Source organism: Hyla sarda, chromosome 2 (genome assembly GCF_029499605.1).
Source record: "Hyla sarda isolate aHylSar1 chromosome 2, aHylSar1.hap1, whole genome shotgun sequence".
NCBI lineage: Eukaryota > Metazoa > Chordata > Amphibia > Anura > Hylidae > Hyla > Hyla sarda.
Window position 1 is genome coordinate 504,022,574 of NC_079190.1, and position 12,734 is coordinate 504,035,307.

Here is a 12,734-nt window from a genome sequence, read left to right on the forward strand (position 1 = left end):
TTGATTAATTTTGGGCCACTTCCGTGTATGAGTGTGAAGATAAGGGAGCAGGTTGGCATGTGTAGGTGCTCCGAATTGGCAGGGAAATGTATTTACAGTCATGGCCGTAAATGTCGGCACCCCTGAAATTTTTCTATAAAATGAAGTATTTCTCACAGGAAAGGATTGCAGTAACACATGTTTTGCTATACACATGTTTATTCCCTTTGTGTGTATTGGAACTAAACCAAAAAAAGGAGGAAAAAAGCAAATTGGACATAATGTCACCGAACTCCAAAAATGGGCTGGACACAATTATTGGCACCTTTTCAAAATTGTGGGTAAATAAGATTGTTTCAAGCAGGTGATGCTCCTTTATACTCACCTGGGGGCAAGTAACAGGTGTGGGCAATATAAAAATCACACCTGAAAGCAGATAAAAAGGAGAGAAGTTCACTTAGTCTTTGCATTGTGTGTCTGTGTAGGCCACACTAAGCATGGACAACAGAAAGAGGAGAAGAGAACTGTCTGAGGACTTGGGAACCAAAATTGTGGAAAAAATATCAATAATCTCAAGGTTACAAGTCCATCTCCAGAGATCTAGATTTGTCTTTGTCCACAATGCGCAACATTATCAAGAAACTTACAACCCATGGCACTGTAGATAATCTCCCTGGGTGTGGACGGAAAGATTGATGAAAGGTGTCAATGCAGGATAGTCCGGATGGTGGATAAGCAGCCCCAAACAAGTTACAAAGATATTCAAGCTGTCCTGCAGGCTCAGGGATCATCAGTGTCAGCGCGAACTATCCGCCGACATTTAAATGAAACGCTATGGAGGAGACCCAGGAGGACCCCACTATGGAGGAGACCCAGGAGGACCCCACTATGGAGGAGACCCAGGAGGACCCCACTATGGAGGAGACCCAGGAGGACCCCACTATGGAGGAGACCCAGGAGGACCCCACTATGGAGGAGACCCAGGAGGACCCCACTATGGAGGAGATCCAAGAGGACCCCGCTATGGAGGATACCCAGGAGGACCCCACTATGGAGGAGACCCAGGAGGACCACGCTATGGAGGAGACCCAGGAGGACCCCGCTATGGAGGAGACCCAGGAGGACCCCGCTATGGAGGAGACCCAGGAGGACCCCACTATGGAGGAGACCCAGGAGGACCCCACTATGGAGGAGACCCAGGAGGACTCCACTATGGAGGAGACCCAGGAGGACCCCGCTATGGAGGAGACCCAGGAGGACCCCGCTATGGAGGAGACCCAGGAGGACCCCGCTATGGAGGAGACCCAGGAGGACCCCGCTATGGAGGAGACCCAGGAGGACCCCGCTATGGAGGAGACCCAGGAGGACCCCGCTATGGAGGAGACCCAGGAGGACCCCGCTATGGAGGAGACCCAGGAGGACCCCGCTATGGAGGAGACCCAGGAGGACCCCGCTATGGAGGAGACCCAGGAGGACCCCCCTATGGAGGAGACCCAGGAGGACCCCGCTATGGAGGAGACCCAGGAGGACCCCGCTATGGAGGAGACCCAGGAGGACCCCGCTATGGAGGAGACCCAGGAGGACCCCGCTATGGAGGAGACCCAGGAGGACCCCGCTATGGAGGAGACCCAGGAGGACCCCGCTATGGAGGAGACCCAGGAGGACCCCATTATGGAGGAGACCCAGGAGGACCCCGCTATGGAGGAGACCCAGGAGGACCCCACTATGGAGGAGACCCAGGAGGACCCCACTATGGAGGAGACCCAGGAGGACCCCACTATGGAGGAGACCCAGGAGGACCCCGCTATGGAGGAGACCCAGGAGGACCCCACTATGGAGGAGACCCAGGAGGACCCCACTATGGAGGAGACCCAGGAGGACCCCACTATGGAGGAGACCCAGGAGGACCCCACTATGGAGGAGACCCAGGAGGACCCCACTATGGAGGAGACCCAGGAGGACCCCACTATGGAGGAGACCCAAGAGGACCCCACTATGGAGGAGACCCAGGAGGACCCCACTGCTGACACAGAGACATAAAAAAGCCAAACAACATTTTACCAAAATGAACTTTAGTAACCAAAATCCTTCTGGGAAAACGTCTTGTGGACAGATGAGACCAAGATAGAGCTTTTTGGTAAAGAAAATCATTCTACTGTTTACCGAAAACGGAATGAGGCCTACAAAGAAAAGAGCACAGAACCTACAGTGACATATGGGGGAGGTCAGTGATGTTTTGGGTTGTTTTGCTGCCTCTGGCACTGGGGGCCTTGAATGTGTACAAGACATCATGAAATCTGAGGATTACCAACGGATTTTGGGTCGCACTGTACAGCCCAGTGTCAGAAAGCTGGGTTTGTGTCCGAGATCTTGGGTCTTCCAGCAGGACAATGACCCCAAACATACGTCAAAAAGCCCCCAGAAATGGATGACAACAAAGTGCTGGAGAGTCCTGAAGTGTCAGCAATGAGTCCAGATCTGAATCCCATTGATCACCTGTGGAGAGATCCTAAAATTACTGTTGGGAAAAGGCGCCTTCCAATAAGAGACATGGAGCAATTTGTAAAGGAAGAGTGGTCCAACATTCCGGCTGAGAGGTGTAAGAAGCTTATTGACAGTTATAGGAAGACACTGATTTCAGTTATTTTTTCCAAAGGGTGTGCAACCAAATATTAAGTTAAGGTGCCAATAATTTTGTCCAGACCATTTTTGGAGTTTGGTGACATTATGTCCAATTTTCTTTTTTTCCTCCTTTTTGGTTTAGTTCCAATACACACAAAGGGAATAAACATGTGTATAGCAAAACATGTGTTACTGCAATCCTTTCCTGTGAGAAATACTTCATTTTCTAGAAACATTTCAGGGGTGACAACATTTACGGCCATGACTGTATACAGTGTTCTATAAATGAGCCCTATAATTACGGGTGCAGTGTCATGTACAGGGGTGCAGTATTGTATGTATGGGTGCAGTGTTGTGTACAGGGGTGCAGTATTATATGTATGGGTGCAGTGTTGTGTACAGGGGTCAGTATTGTATGTATGGGTGCAGTGTTATGTACAGGGGTCAGTATTGTATGTATGGGTGCAGTGTTGTGTACAGGGGTCAGTATTGTATGTATGGGGGCAGTGTTGTGTACAGGGGTCAGTATTGTATGTATGGGTGCAGTGTTGTGTACAGGGTGCAGTATTGTATGTATGGGTGCAGTGTTGTGTACAGGGGTCAGTATTGTATGTATGGGTGCAGTGTTGTGTACAGGGGTCAGTATTGTATGTATGGGGGCAGTGTTGTGTACAGGGGTCAGTATTGTATGTATGGGTGCAGTATTGTATGTATGGGTGCAGTATTGTATGTATGGGTGCAGTGTTGTATGTATGGGTGCAGTGTTGTGTACAGGGTGCAGCATTGTATGTATGGGTGCAGTATTGTATGTATGGGTGCAGTATTGTATGTATGGGTGCAGTATTGTATGTATGGGTGCAGTGTTGTGTACAGGGGTCAGTATTGTATGTATGGGTGCCGTGTTGTATGTATGGGTGCAGTGTTGTATGTATGGGTGCAGTGTTGTATGTATGGGTGCAGTGTTGTATACAGGGTGCAGTATTGTATGTATGGGTGCAGTGTTGTGTACAGGGGTGCAGTATTGTATGTATGGGTGCAGTATTGTATGTATGGGTGCAGTGTTGTATGTATGGGTGCAGTGTTGTATGTATGGGTGCAGTGTTGTATGTATGGGTGCAGTGTTGTATGTATGGGTGCAGTGTTGTGTACAGGGGATCAATATTGTATGTATGGGTGCAGTGTTGTGTACAGGGGATCAGTATTGTATGTATGGGTGCAGTGTTGTGTACAGGGGTCAGTATTGTATGTATGGGTGCAGTGTTGTGTACAGGGGTGCAGTATTGTATGTATGGGTGCAGTGTTGGGTACAGGGGTGAAGTATTGTATGTATGGGTGCAGTGTTGTATGTATGGGTGCAGTGTTGTATGTATGGGTGCAGTGTTGTATGTATGGGTGCAGTGTTGTATGTATGGGTGCAGTGTTGTATGTATGGGTGCAGTGTTGTATGTATGGGTGCAGTGTTGTATGTATGGGTGCAGTGTTGTGTACAGGGTGCAGTATTGTATGTATGGGTGCAGTGTTGTGTACAGGGGTCAGTATTGTATGTATGGGTGCAGTGTTGTGTACAGGGGTCAGTATTGTATGTATGGGGGCAGTATTGTATGTATGGGTGCAGTGTTGTATGTATGGGTGCAGTGTTGTGTACAGGGTGCAGCATTGTATGTATGGGTGCAGTATTGTATGTATGGGTGCAGTATTGTATGTATGGGTGCAGTGTTGTGTACAGGGGTCAGTATTGTATGTATGGGTGCCGTGTTGTATGTATGGGTGCAGTGTTGTATGTATGGGTGCAGTGTTGTATGTATGGGTGCAGTGTTGTATACAGGGTGCAGTATTGTATGTATGGGTGCAGTGTTGTGTACAGGGGTGCAGTATTGTATGTATGGGTGCAGTATTGTATGTATGGGTGCAGTGTTGTATGTATGGGTGCAGTGTTGTATGTATGGGTGCAGTGTTGTATGTATGGGTGCAGTGTTGTATGTATGGGTGCAGTGTTGTGTACAGGGGTGCAGTATTGTATGTATGGGTGCAGTGTTGTGTACAGGGGATCAGTATTGTATGTATGGGTGCAGTGTTGTGTACAGGGGATCAGTATTGTATGTATGGGTGCAGTGTTGTGTACAGGGGTCAGTATTGTATGTATGGGTGCAGTGTTGTGTACAGGGGTGCAGTATTGTATGTATGGGTGCAGTGTTGGGTACAGGGGTGCAGTATTGTATGTATGGGTGCAGTGTTGTGTACAGGGGTCAGTATTGTATGCATGGGTGCAGTGTTGTGTACAGGGGTCAGTATTGTATGTATGGGTGCAGTGTTGTGTACAGGGGTGCAGTATTGTATGTATGGGTGCAGTGTTGGGTACAGGGGTGCAGTATTGTATGTATGGGTGCAGTGTTGGGTACAGGGGTGCAGTATTGTATGTATGGGTGCAGTGTTGTGTACAGGGGTCAGTATTGTATGTATGGGTGCAGTGTTGTGTACAGGGGTCAGTATTGTATGTATGGGTGCAGTGTTGTGTACAGGGGTGCAGTATTGTATGTATGGGTGCAGTGTTGGGTACAGGGGTGCAGTATTGTATGTATGGGTGCAGTGTTGGGTACAGGGGTCAGTATTGTATGTATGGGTGCAGTGTTGTATGTATGGGTGCAGTGTTGTATGTATGGGTGCAGTGTTGTATGTATGGGTGCAGTGTTGTATGTATGGGTGCAGTGTTGTATGTATGGGTGCAGTGTTGTATGTATGGGTGCAGTGTTGTGTACAGGGGTGCAGTATTGTATGTATGGGTGCAGTGTTGTGTACAGGGGTGCAGTATTGTATGTATGGGTGCAGGGTTGTGTACAGGGGATCAGTATTGTATGTATGGGTGCAGTGTTGTGTACAGGGGTCAGTATTGTATGTATGGGTGCAGTGTTGTGTACAGGGGTGCAGTATTGTATGTATGGGTGCAGTGTTGTGTACAGGGGTGCAGTATTGTATGTATGGGTGCAGTGTTGTATGTATGGGTGCAGTGTTGTATGTATGGGTGCAGTGTTGTATGTATGGGTGCAGTGTTGTATGTATGGGTGCAGTGTTGTATGTATGGGTGCAGTGTTGTATGTATGGGGGTGCAGTGTTGTATGTATGGGGGTGCAGTATTGTATGTATGGGTGCAGTGCTGTATGTATGGGGGTGCAGTATTGTATGTATGGGTGCAGTATTGTATGTATGGGGGTGCAGTGCTGTATGTATGGGGGTGCAGTATTGTATGTATGGGTGCAGTGCTGTATGTATGGGGGTGCAGTGTTGTGTACAGGGTGCAGTATTGTATGTATGGGTGCAGTGCTGTATGTATGGGGGTGCAGTATTGTATGTATGGGGGTGCAGTATTGTATGTATGGGTGCAGTATTGTATGTATGGGGGTGCAGTGCTGTATGTATGGGGGTGCAGTATTGTATGTATGGGGGTGCAGTATTGTATGTATGGGGGTGCAGTATTGTATGTATGGGGGTGCAGTATTGTATGTATGGGGGTGCAGTATTGTATGTATGGGGGTGCAGTATTGTATGTATGGGTGATTTGTTGTATGTAACAGCAGGAGGTTAACTAAACTTTTCTGGTTCCCAATGCACACGCTGCCCCCAACTATAATGCATTATTTATAGTTCTGGGTCTCACAGGAGGCCGAGGATCCTTTGGGTTTTTAGGCTCCAGTGTCCAGGTGAGACGATAACCTCTGCCCTCCCTATAGAGACTCTATACAGTGCTGTATATAGGCGGATGGCATTGGGTATAAGGATGTAGTTATAATGGGCACTGTGCTGTGTAAGAGTGTTGCACATGTGTGTTGTTTGCACTGGATATGCACAGCGTTGTGTGTGAATTGGCACAATGTTGTATGTACAGTCATGGCCGTAAATGTTGGCACCCCTGAAATGTTTCTAGACAATGAAGTATTTCTCACAGGAAAGGATTGCAGTAACACATGTTTTGCTATACACATGTTCATTCCCTTTGTGTGTATTGGAACTAAACCAAAAAAGGAGGAAAAAAAGCAAATTGGACATAATGTCACCAAACTCCAAAAATGGTCTGGACAAAATTATTGGCACCTTTCAAAATTGTGGAAAAATAAGATTGTTTCAAGCATGTGATGTTCCTTTATACTCACCTGGGGCAAGTAACAGGTGTGGGCAATATAAAAATCACACCTGAAAGAAGATAACTTAATATTTGGTTGCACACCCTTTGGAAAAAATAAGTGAAATCAGTGTCTTCCTATAACCATCAATAAGCTTCTTACACCTCTCAGCCGGAATGTTGGATTACTCTTCCTATAACCATCAATAAGCTTCTTACACCTCTCAGCCGGAATGTTGGACCACTCTTCCTATAACCATCAATAAGCTTCTTACACCTCTCAGCCGGAATGTTGGACCACTCTTCCTTTACAAACTGCTCCCGGTCTCTTATTGGAAGGCGCCTTTTCCCAACAGTAATTATAAGATCTCTCCACAGGTGATCAATGGGATTTAGATCTGGACTCATTGCTGCCACTTCAGAACTCTCCAGCACTTTGTTGTCATCCATTTCTGGGGTCTTTATGACGTATGTTTGGGGTCATTGTTCTGCTGGAAGACCCAAGATCTCGGACACAAACCCAGCTTTCTGACACTGGGCTGTACAGTGCGACTCAAAATCCATTGGTAATCCTCAGATTTCATGATGTCTTGTACACATTCAAGGCCCCCAGTGCCAGAGGCAGCAAAACAACCCAAAACATCATTGACCTCCAGCATATTTCACTGTAGGTTCTGTGTTCTTTTCTTTGTAGGCCTCATTCTGTTTTCGGTAAACAGTAGAATGATTTGCTTTACCAAAAAGCTCTATCTTGGTCTCATCTGTCCACAAGACGTTTTCCCAGAAGGATTTTGGTTACTCAAGTTCATTTTGGTAAAATTTAGTCTTGTTTTTTTATGTCTCTGTGTCAGCAGTGGGGTCCTCCTGGGTCTCCTCCATAGTGGGGTCCTCCTGGGTCTCCTCCATAGTGGGGTCCTCCTGGGTCTCCTCCATAGTGGGGTCCTCCTGGGTCTCCGCCATAGTGGGGTCCTCCTGGGTCTCCTCCATAGTGGGGTCCTCCTGGGTCTCCTCCATAGTGGGGTCCTCCTGGGTCTCCTCCATAGTGGGGTCCTCCTGGGTCTCCTCCATAGTGGGGTCCTCCTGGGTCTCCTCCATAGTGGGGTCCTCCTGGGTCTCCGCCACAGTGGGGTCCTCCTGGGTCTCCTCCATAGTGGGGTCCTCCTGGGTCTCCTCCATAGTGGGGTCCTCCTGGGTCTCCTCCATAGTGGGGTCCTCCTCGGTCTCCTCCATAGTGGGGTCCTCCTGGGTCTCCTCCATAGCGGGGTCCTCCTGGGTCTCCTCCATAGTGGGGTCCTCCTGGGTCTCCTCCATAGCGGGGTCCTCCTGGGTCTCCTCCATAGCGTTTCATTTCATTTAAATGTGGACGTATAGTTCGCGCTGACACTGATGCTCCCTGAGCCTGCAGACAGCTTGAATATCTTTGGAACTTGTTTGGGGCTGCTTATCCACCATCCGGACTATCCTGTGTTGACACCTTTCATCAGTTTTTCTCTTCCGTCCACCCCCAGTGAGATTATCTACAGGGCCATGGGTTGTAAACTTCTTGATAATGTTGCGCACTGTGGACAAAGACAAATCTAGATCTCTGGAGATGGACTTGTAACCTTGAGATTGTTCATATTTTTCCACAATTTTGGTTCCCAAGTCCTCAGACAGTTCTCTTCTCCTCTTTCTGTTTTCCATGCTTAGTGTGGTACACACAGACACACAATGCAAAGAATAAGTGAACTTCTCTCCTTTTTATCTGCTTTCAGGTGTGATTTTTATATTGCCCACACCTGTTACTTGCCCCCAGGTGAGTATAAAGTAGCATCACATGCTTGGAACAATCTTATTTTTCCACAATTTTGAAAGGTGCCAATAATTTTGTCCAGACCATTTTTGGAGTTTGGTGACATTATGTCCAATTTGCTTTTTTTCCTCCTTTTTTGGTTTAGTTCCAATACACACAAAGGGAATAAACATGTGTATAGCAAATCATGTGTTACTGCAATATATATATATATATACAGAGGAGAGGAGATCTATATATATATACACAAAGGGAATAAACATGTGTATAGCAAAACATGTGTTACTGCAATATATATATATATATATATACAGAGGAGAGGAGATCTATATATATATACACAAAGGGAATAAACATGTGTCACTGCAATCCTTTTCTGTGAGGAATAATTTCGGCCATGACTCATGACTGTATACACTTAAGGTTATTAGTATGGGCGCTGCATTGTGAGAATGGGCACAGTGTTGTGAGAATGGGCACAGTGTTGTGAGAATGGGCACAGTGTTGTGTGAATGGGCGCTGCATTGTGTGAATGGGCACAGTGTTGTGTGAATGGGCAGAGTGTTGTGTGAATGGGCACAGTGTTGTGTGAATGGGCACAGTGTTGTGTGAATGGGCGCTGCATTGTGTGAATGGGCACAGTGTTGTGTGAATGGGCACAGTGTTGTGTGAATGGGCACAGTGTTGTGTGAATGGGCAGAGTGTTGTGTGAATGGGCACAGTGTTGTGTGAATGGGCACAGTGTTGTGTGAATGGGCGCTGCATTGTGTGAATGGGCACAGTGTTGTGTGAATGGGCAGAGTGTTGTGTGAATGGGCACAGTGTTGTGTGAATGGGCACAGTGTTGTGTGAATGGGCGCTGCATTGTGTGAATGGGCACAGTGTTGTGTGAATGGGCACAGTGTTGTGTGAATGGGCACAGTGTTGTGTGAATGGGCAGAGTGTTGTGTGAATGGGCACAGTGTTGTGTGAATGGGCACAGTGTTGTGTGAATGGGCACAGTGTTGTGAGAATGGGTGTAATGTGTTATATATGGGCACAGTATTGAGTGGGCAGAACATGTATGGGCACAGTGTTGTGTGAATGGGCACAGTGTTGTGAGAATGGGCACAGTGTTGTGTGAATGGGTGTAATGTGTTATTTATGGGCACAGTATTTAGTGGGCAGAACATGTATGGGCACAGTGTTGTATATATGGGCTCAGTATTGTGTGACTGGGCAGAATTTTTATGGGCACAGAATTATGTGAATGGGCAGTATTGTGAGAATGGGCATGGTGTTTTCTGAATGAACACAGCTTTGTGTGAGTGAGCAACGTGCGTATGGGCACAGTGCTGTGTGTATGGGCACAGTGCTGTACGTATGGGCACAGTCTATTATGTGCTGTATGAATGGGCAAAAAGTTATGTACGGGCACAGTGCTGTATATATGGGCACAGTGCTGTATGAATGGGCACAGTGCTGTGTGTATGGGCACAGTGCTGTGTGTATGGGCACAGTGCTGTATATATGGGCACAGTGCTGTATATATGGGCACAGTGCTGTGTGTATGGGCACAGTGCTGTGTGTATGGGCACAGTGCTGTGTGTATGGGCACAGTGCTGTATATATGGGCACAGTGCTGTGTGTATGGGCACAGTGCTGTGTGTATGGGCACAATGTTGTGTATGGGCACAGTGCTGTGTATATGGGCACCGTGTTGTATGTATGGGCACAGTGCTGTATGAATGGGCACAATGTTGTGTATGGGCACAGTGCTGTGTATATGGGTACCGTGTTGTATGTATGGGCACAGTGCTGTATGAATGGGCACAATGTTGTGTATGGGCACAGTGCTGTATATATGGGCACTGTGTGGTATGTATGGGCACAGTGCTGTATGAATGGGCACAATGTTGTGTACGGGCACTGTAAGGCTTTGCCAACCTGTATGATCCATTCACAACCACAGAACAATATATATGGGCACAGTGCTGTGTGTATGGGCACAGTGCTGTATATATGGGCACCGTGTGGTATGTATGGGCACAGTGTTGTGTGTATGGGCACAGTGCTGTATATATGGGCACCGTGTGGTATGTATGGGCACAGTGCTGTATGAATCTGCACAATGTTGTGTACGGGCACTGTAAGGCTTTGCCAGCCTGTATGATCCATTCACAACCACAGAACAATATATATGGGCACAGTGTTGTATGTATGGGCACCGTGTGGTATGTATGGGCACAGTGCTGTATATATGGGCACAATGTTGTGTACGGGCACTGTAAGGCTTTGCCAGCCTGTATGATCCATTCACAACCACAGAACAATATATATGGGCACAGTGTTGTATGTATGGGCACAGTGTTGTGTGTATGGGCACAGTGCTGTATATATGGGCACCGTGTGGTATGTATGGGCACAGTGCTGTATGTATGGGCACAATGTTGTGTATGGGCACAGTGCTGTATATATGGGCACCGTGTGGTATGTATGGGCACAGTGCTGCATATATGGGCACAATGTTGTGTACGGGCACTGTAAGGCTTTGCCAGCCTGTATGATCCATTCACAACCACAGAACAAGGCAACATGTAGCAAACCGGTTGCTGCTCGGCAAGAACGTATCCTATGTAACGATGCCTGATGCCCGTGCCCCAAATCCAGTGCCCATTCTCACCTGCAGGTTTTGTAATTTAGGAATCAATACAATCACAGGTGTCCCAGTATAAGCGGTTGCATGGTGTCACTGGGTATACAGGTGGCACAAGAATCTGATATGCCAACCTGAACACAAGCCTTCTCATATCTGTACCCCACCAGCCGGGCACCTCCTTACTGATGCCCCAGACCCACACAACCATGCCAACATGAAACATTACATAGTATACATAACAGTGCCAAGACAGAGTGCCCACAATGACGGGTACAGTGCTGCCCCCCCTGGATACACTGACATAGCAATGTGCACATACCTGACACTGTATCCTGTGCCCACACTCCGCTGTCACCTTGGATACACAGGGAAACCCGTGCCAACAATCTGTTGATTTACCGAACACACATTGCACGAACTATCCTGTGCCCACACCCCAGGGATTTACTGGGCGAAGACCCCCGGAGGTCATCCTCACGTAATGCCCCCCACGGCGGTGCCCGGCCGGCTCTCCATTATTGTCTGCTGCAGGGCTCGCCACATGCTGTGCCCACACAACGCTGGCATTTGTTACAAATAAACCCTCAGGTCATGGCTGATGCCTCTCCCAACACTATTGGCATCCCACACACAAGGGCACAGATGGCAGTGCCCACCATGACAACAAGCCCCCAGGGTCATGCCCATGCCACTTGTCATTTTTTTTTTTTTTTTTGCAGATGCCAACATTGTCTGATCCTGCACTGTGCATTGAACCAAGGGCACAACAGAGGCAAAGATGGGGGTCACCCAGGACAGTGCCAACCCCCAGGTGCCAGTCTGCAGGAGGAGGGGGGGGGGGGGTAAAGTTGCATGCAGCACTTACCTGTGGCACAAAGCAGAGCAATGCAGCCCAGTATAGTGGCAGCCATAGCCCAGTCCTGTGGCAGCTTCCATCCAGAGCCGCAGCGCCCAGTGCACACACACACAGCCCGGGCACCACCTGGCACTGGCTCCGCTCCTCTCCGCTGTCTGCGGGGGCTCCAATACAAGAATGAGGAGCAGAGCGGAATCTACCACTGCGGCTGGGAGTAGGGGGGGGGACGGAGCGTGTGACAGGAGCAGCCTGACCCCCCGGTGCACAGCAGGTGGGAGATTCCCCCCCCCCCCCTCCCCACCTCTGTGGTATGGCCGGGGCACACAGCCGCCTGGATAGTGGTCCTGTGCGGGAAAGTAAGTGCCCCCCCCCTGGAATTCCTATATCACATGTAAAGTCCGGGGGTCTGCACCCCTTTCTAAGTGCCCATCACAGCGCACGCTCAGTGCCAGGGAGCGTGCATGGATGAATAATGTGTTTCCCAATTAGGGTGCCTCCAGCTGTTGCAAGACTACAACTCCCAGCATGCCCGGACAGCCTTCGGCTGTCCGGGCATGCTGGGAGTTGTAGTCTTGCAACAGCTGGAGGCACCCTGGTTTGAAAACACTGCACCAAACAAAGGTAAATTCTTCTTAAAAACAGCGCCACCCCTGTCCTCAGGTCGTGTGCGGTATTACAACTTGGCTCCGAAGGCTGTCTGGACATGCTGGGAGTTGTAGTTTTGCAAACTGAA

At 48.4% G+C, this 12,734-nt stretch overlaps 1 protein-coding gene across 4 annotated transcripts in view; it reads right to left on the minus strand.

The window, feature by feature from the left end:
* Positions 1 to 12,140, minus strand: part of ILDR2 (immunoglobulin like domain containing receptor 2) — a 301,458-nt gene extending 289,318 nt beyond the window's left edge. For all 4 annotated transcript variants that reach the window (XM_056559850.1, XM_056559848.1, XM_056559849.1 and 1 more), the window contains exon 1: positions 12,011 to 12,140. In XM_056559850.1, coding sequence (XP_056415825.1) covers positions 12,011 to 12,056 — 46 coding nt within the window. In that variant the 5' untranslated portion in view covers positions 12,057 to 12,140. The remainder of the gene's footprint in view (positions 1 to 12,010) is intronic.
* Between the last annotated feature and the right edge of the window lie 594 nt (positions 12,141 to 12,734).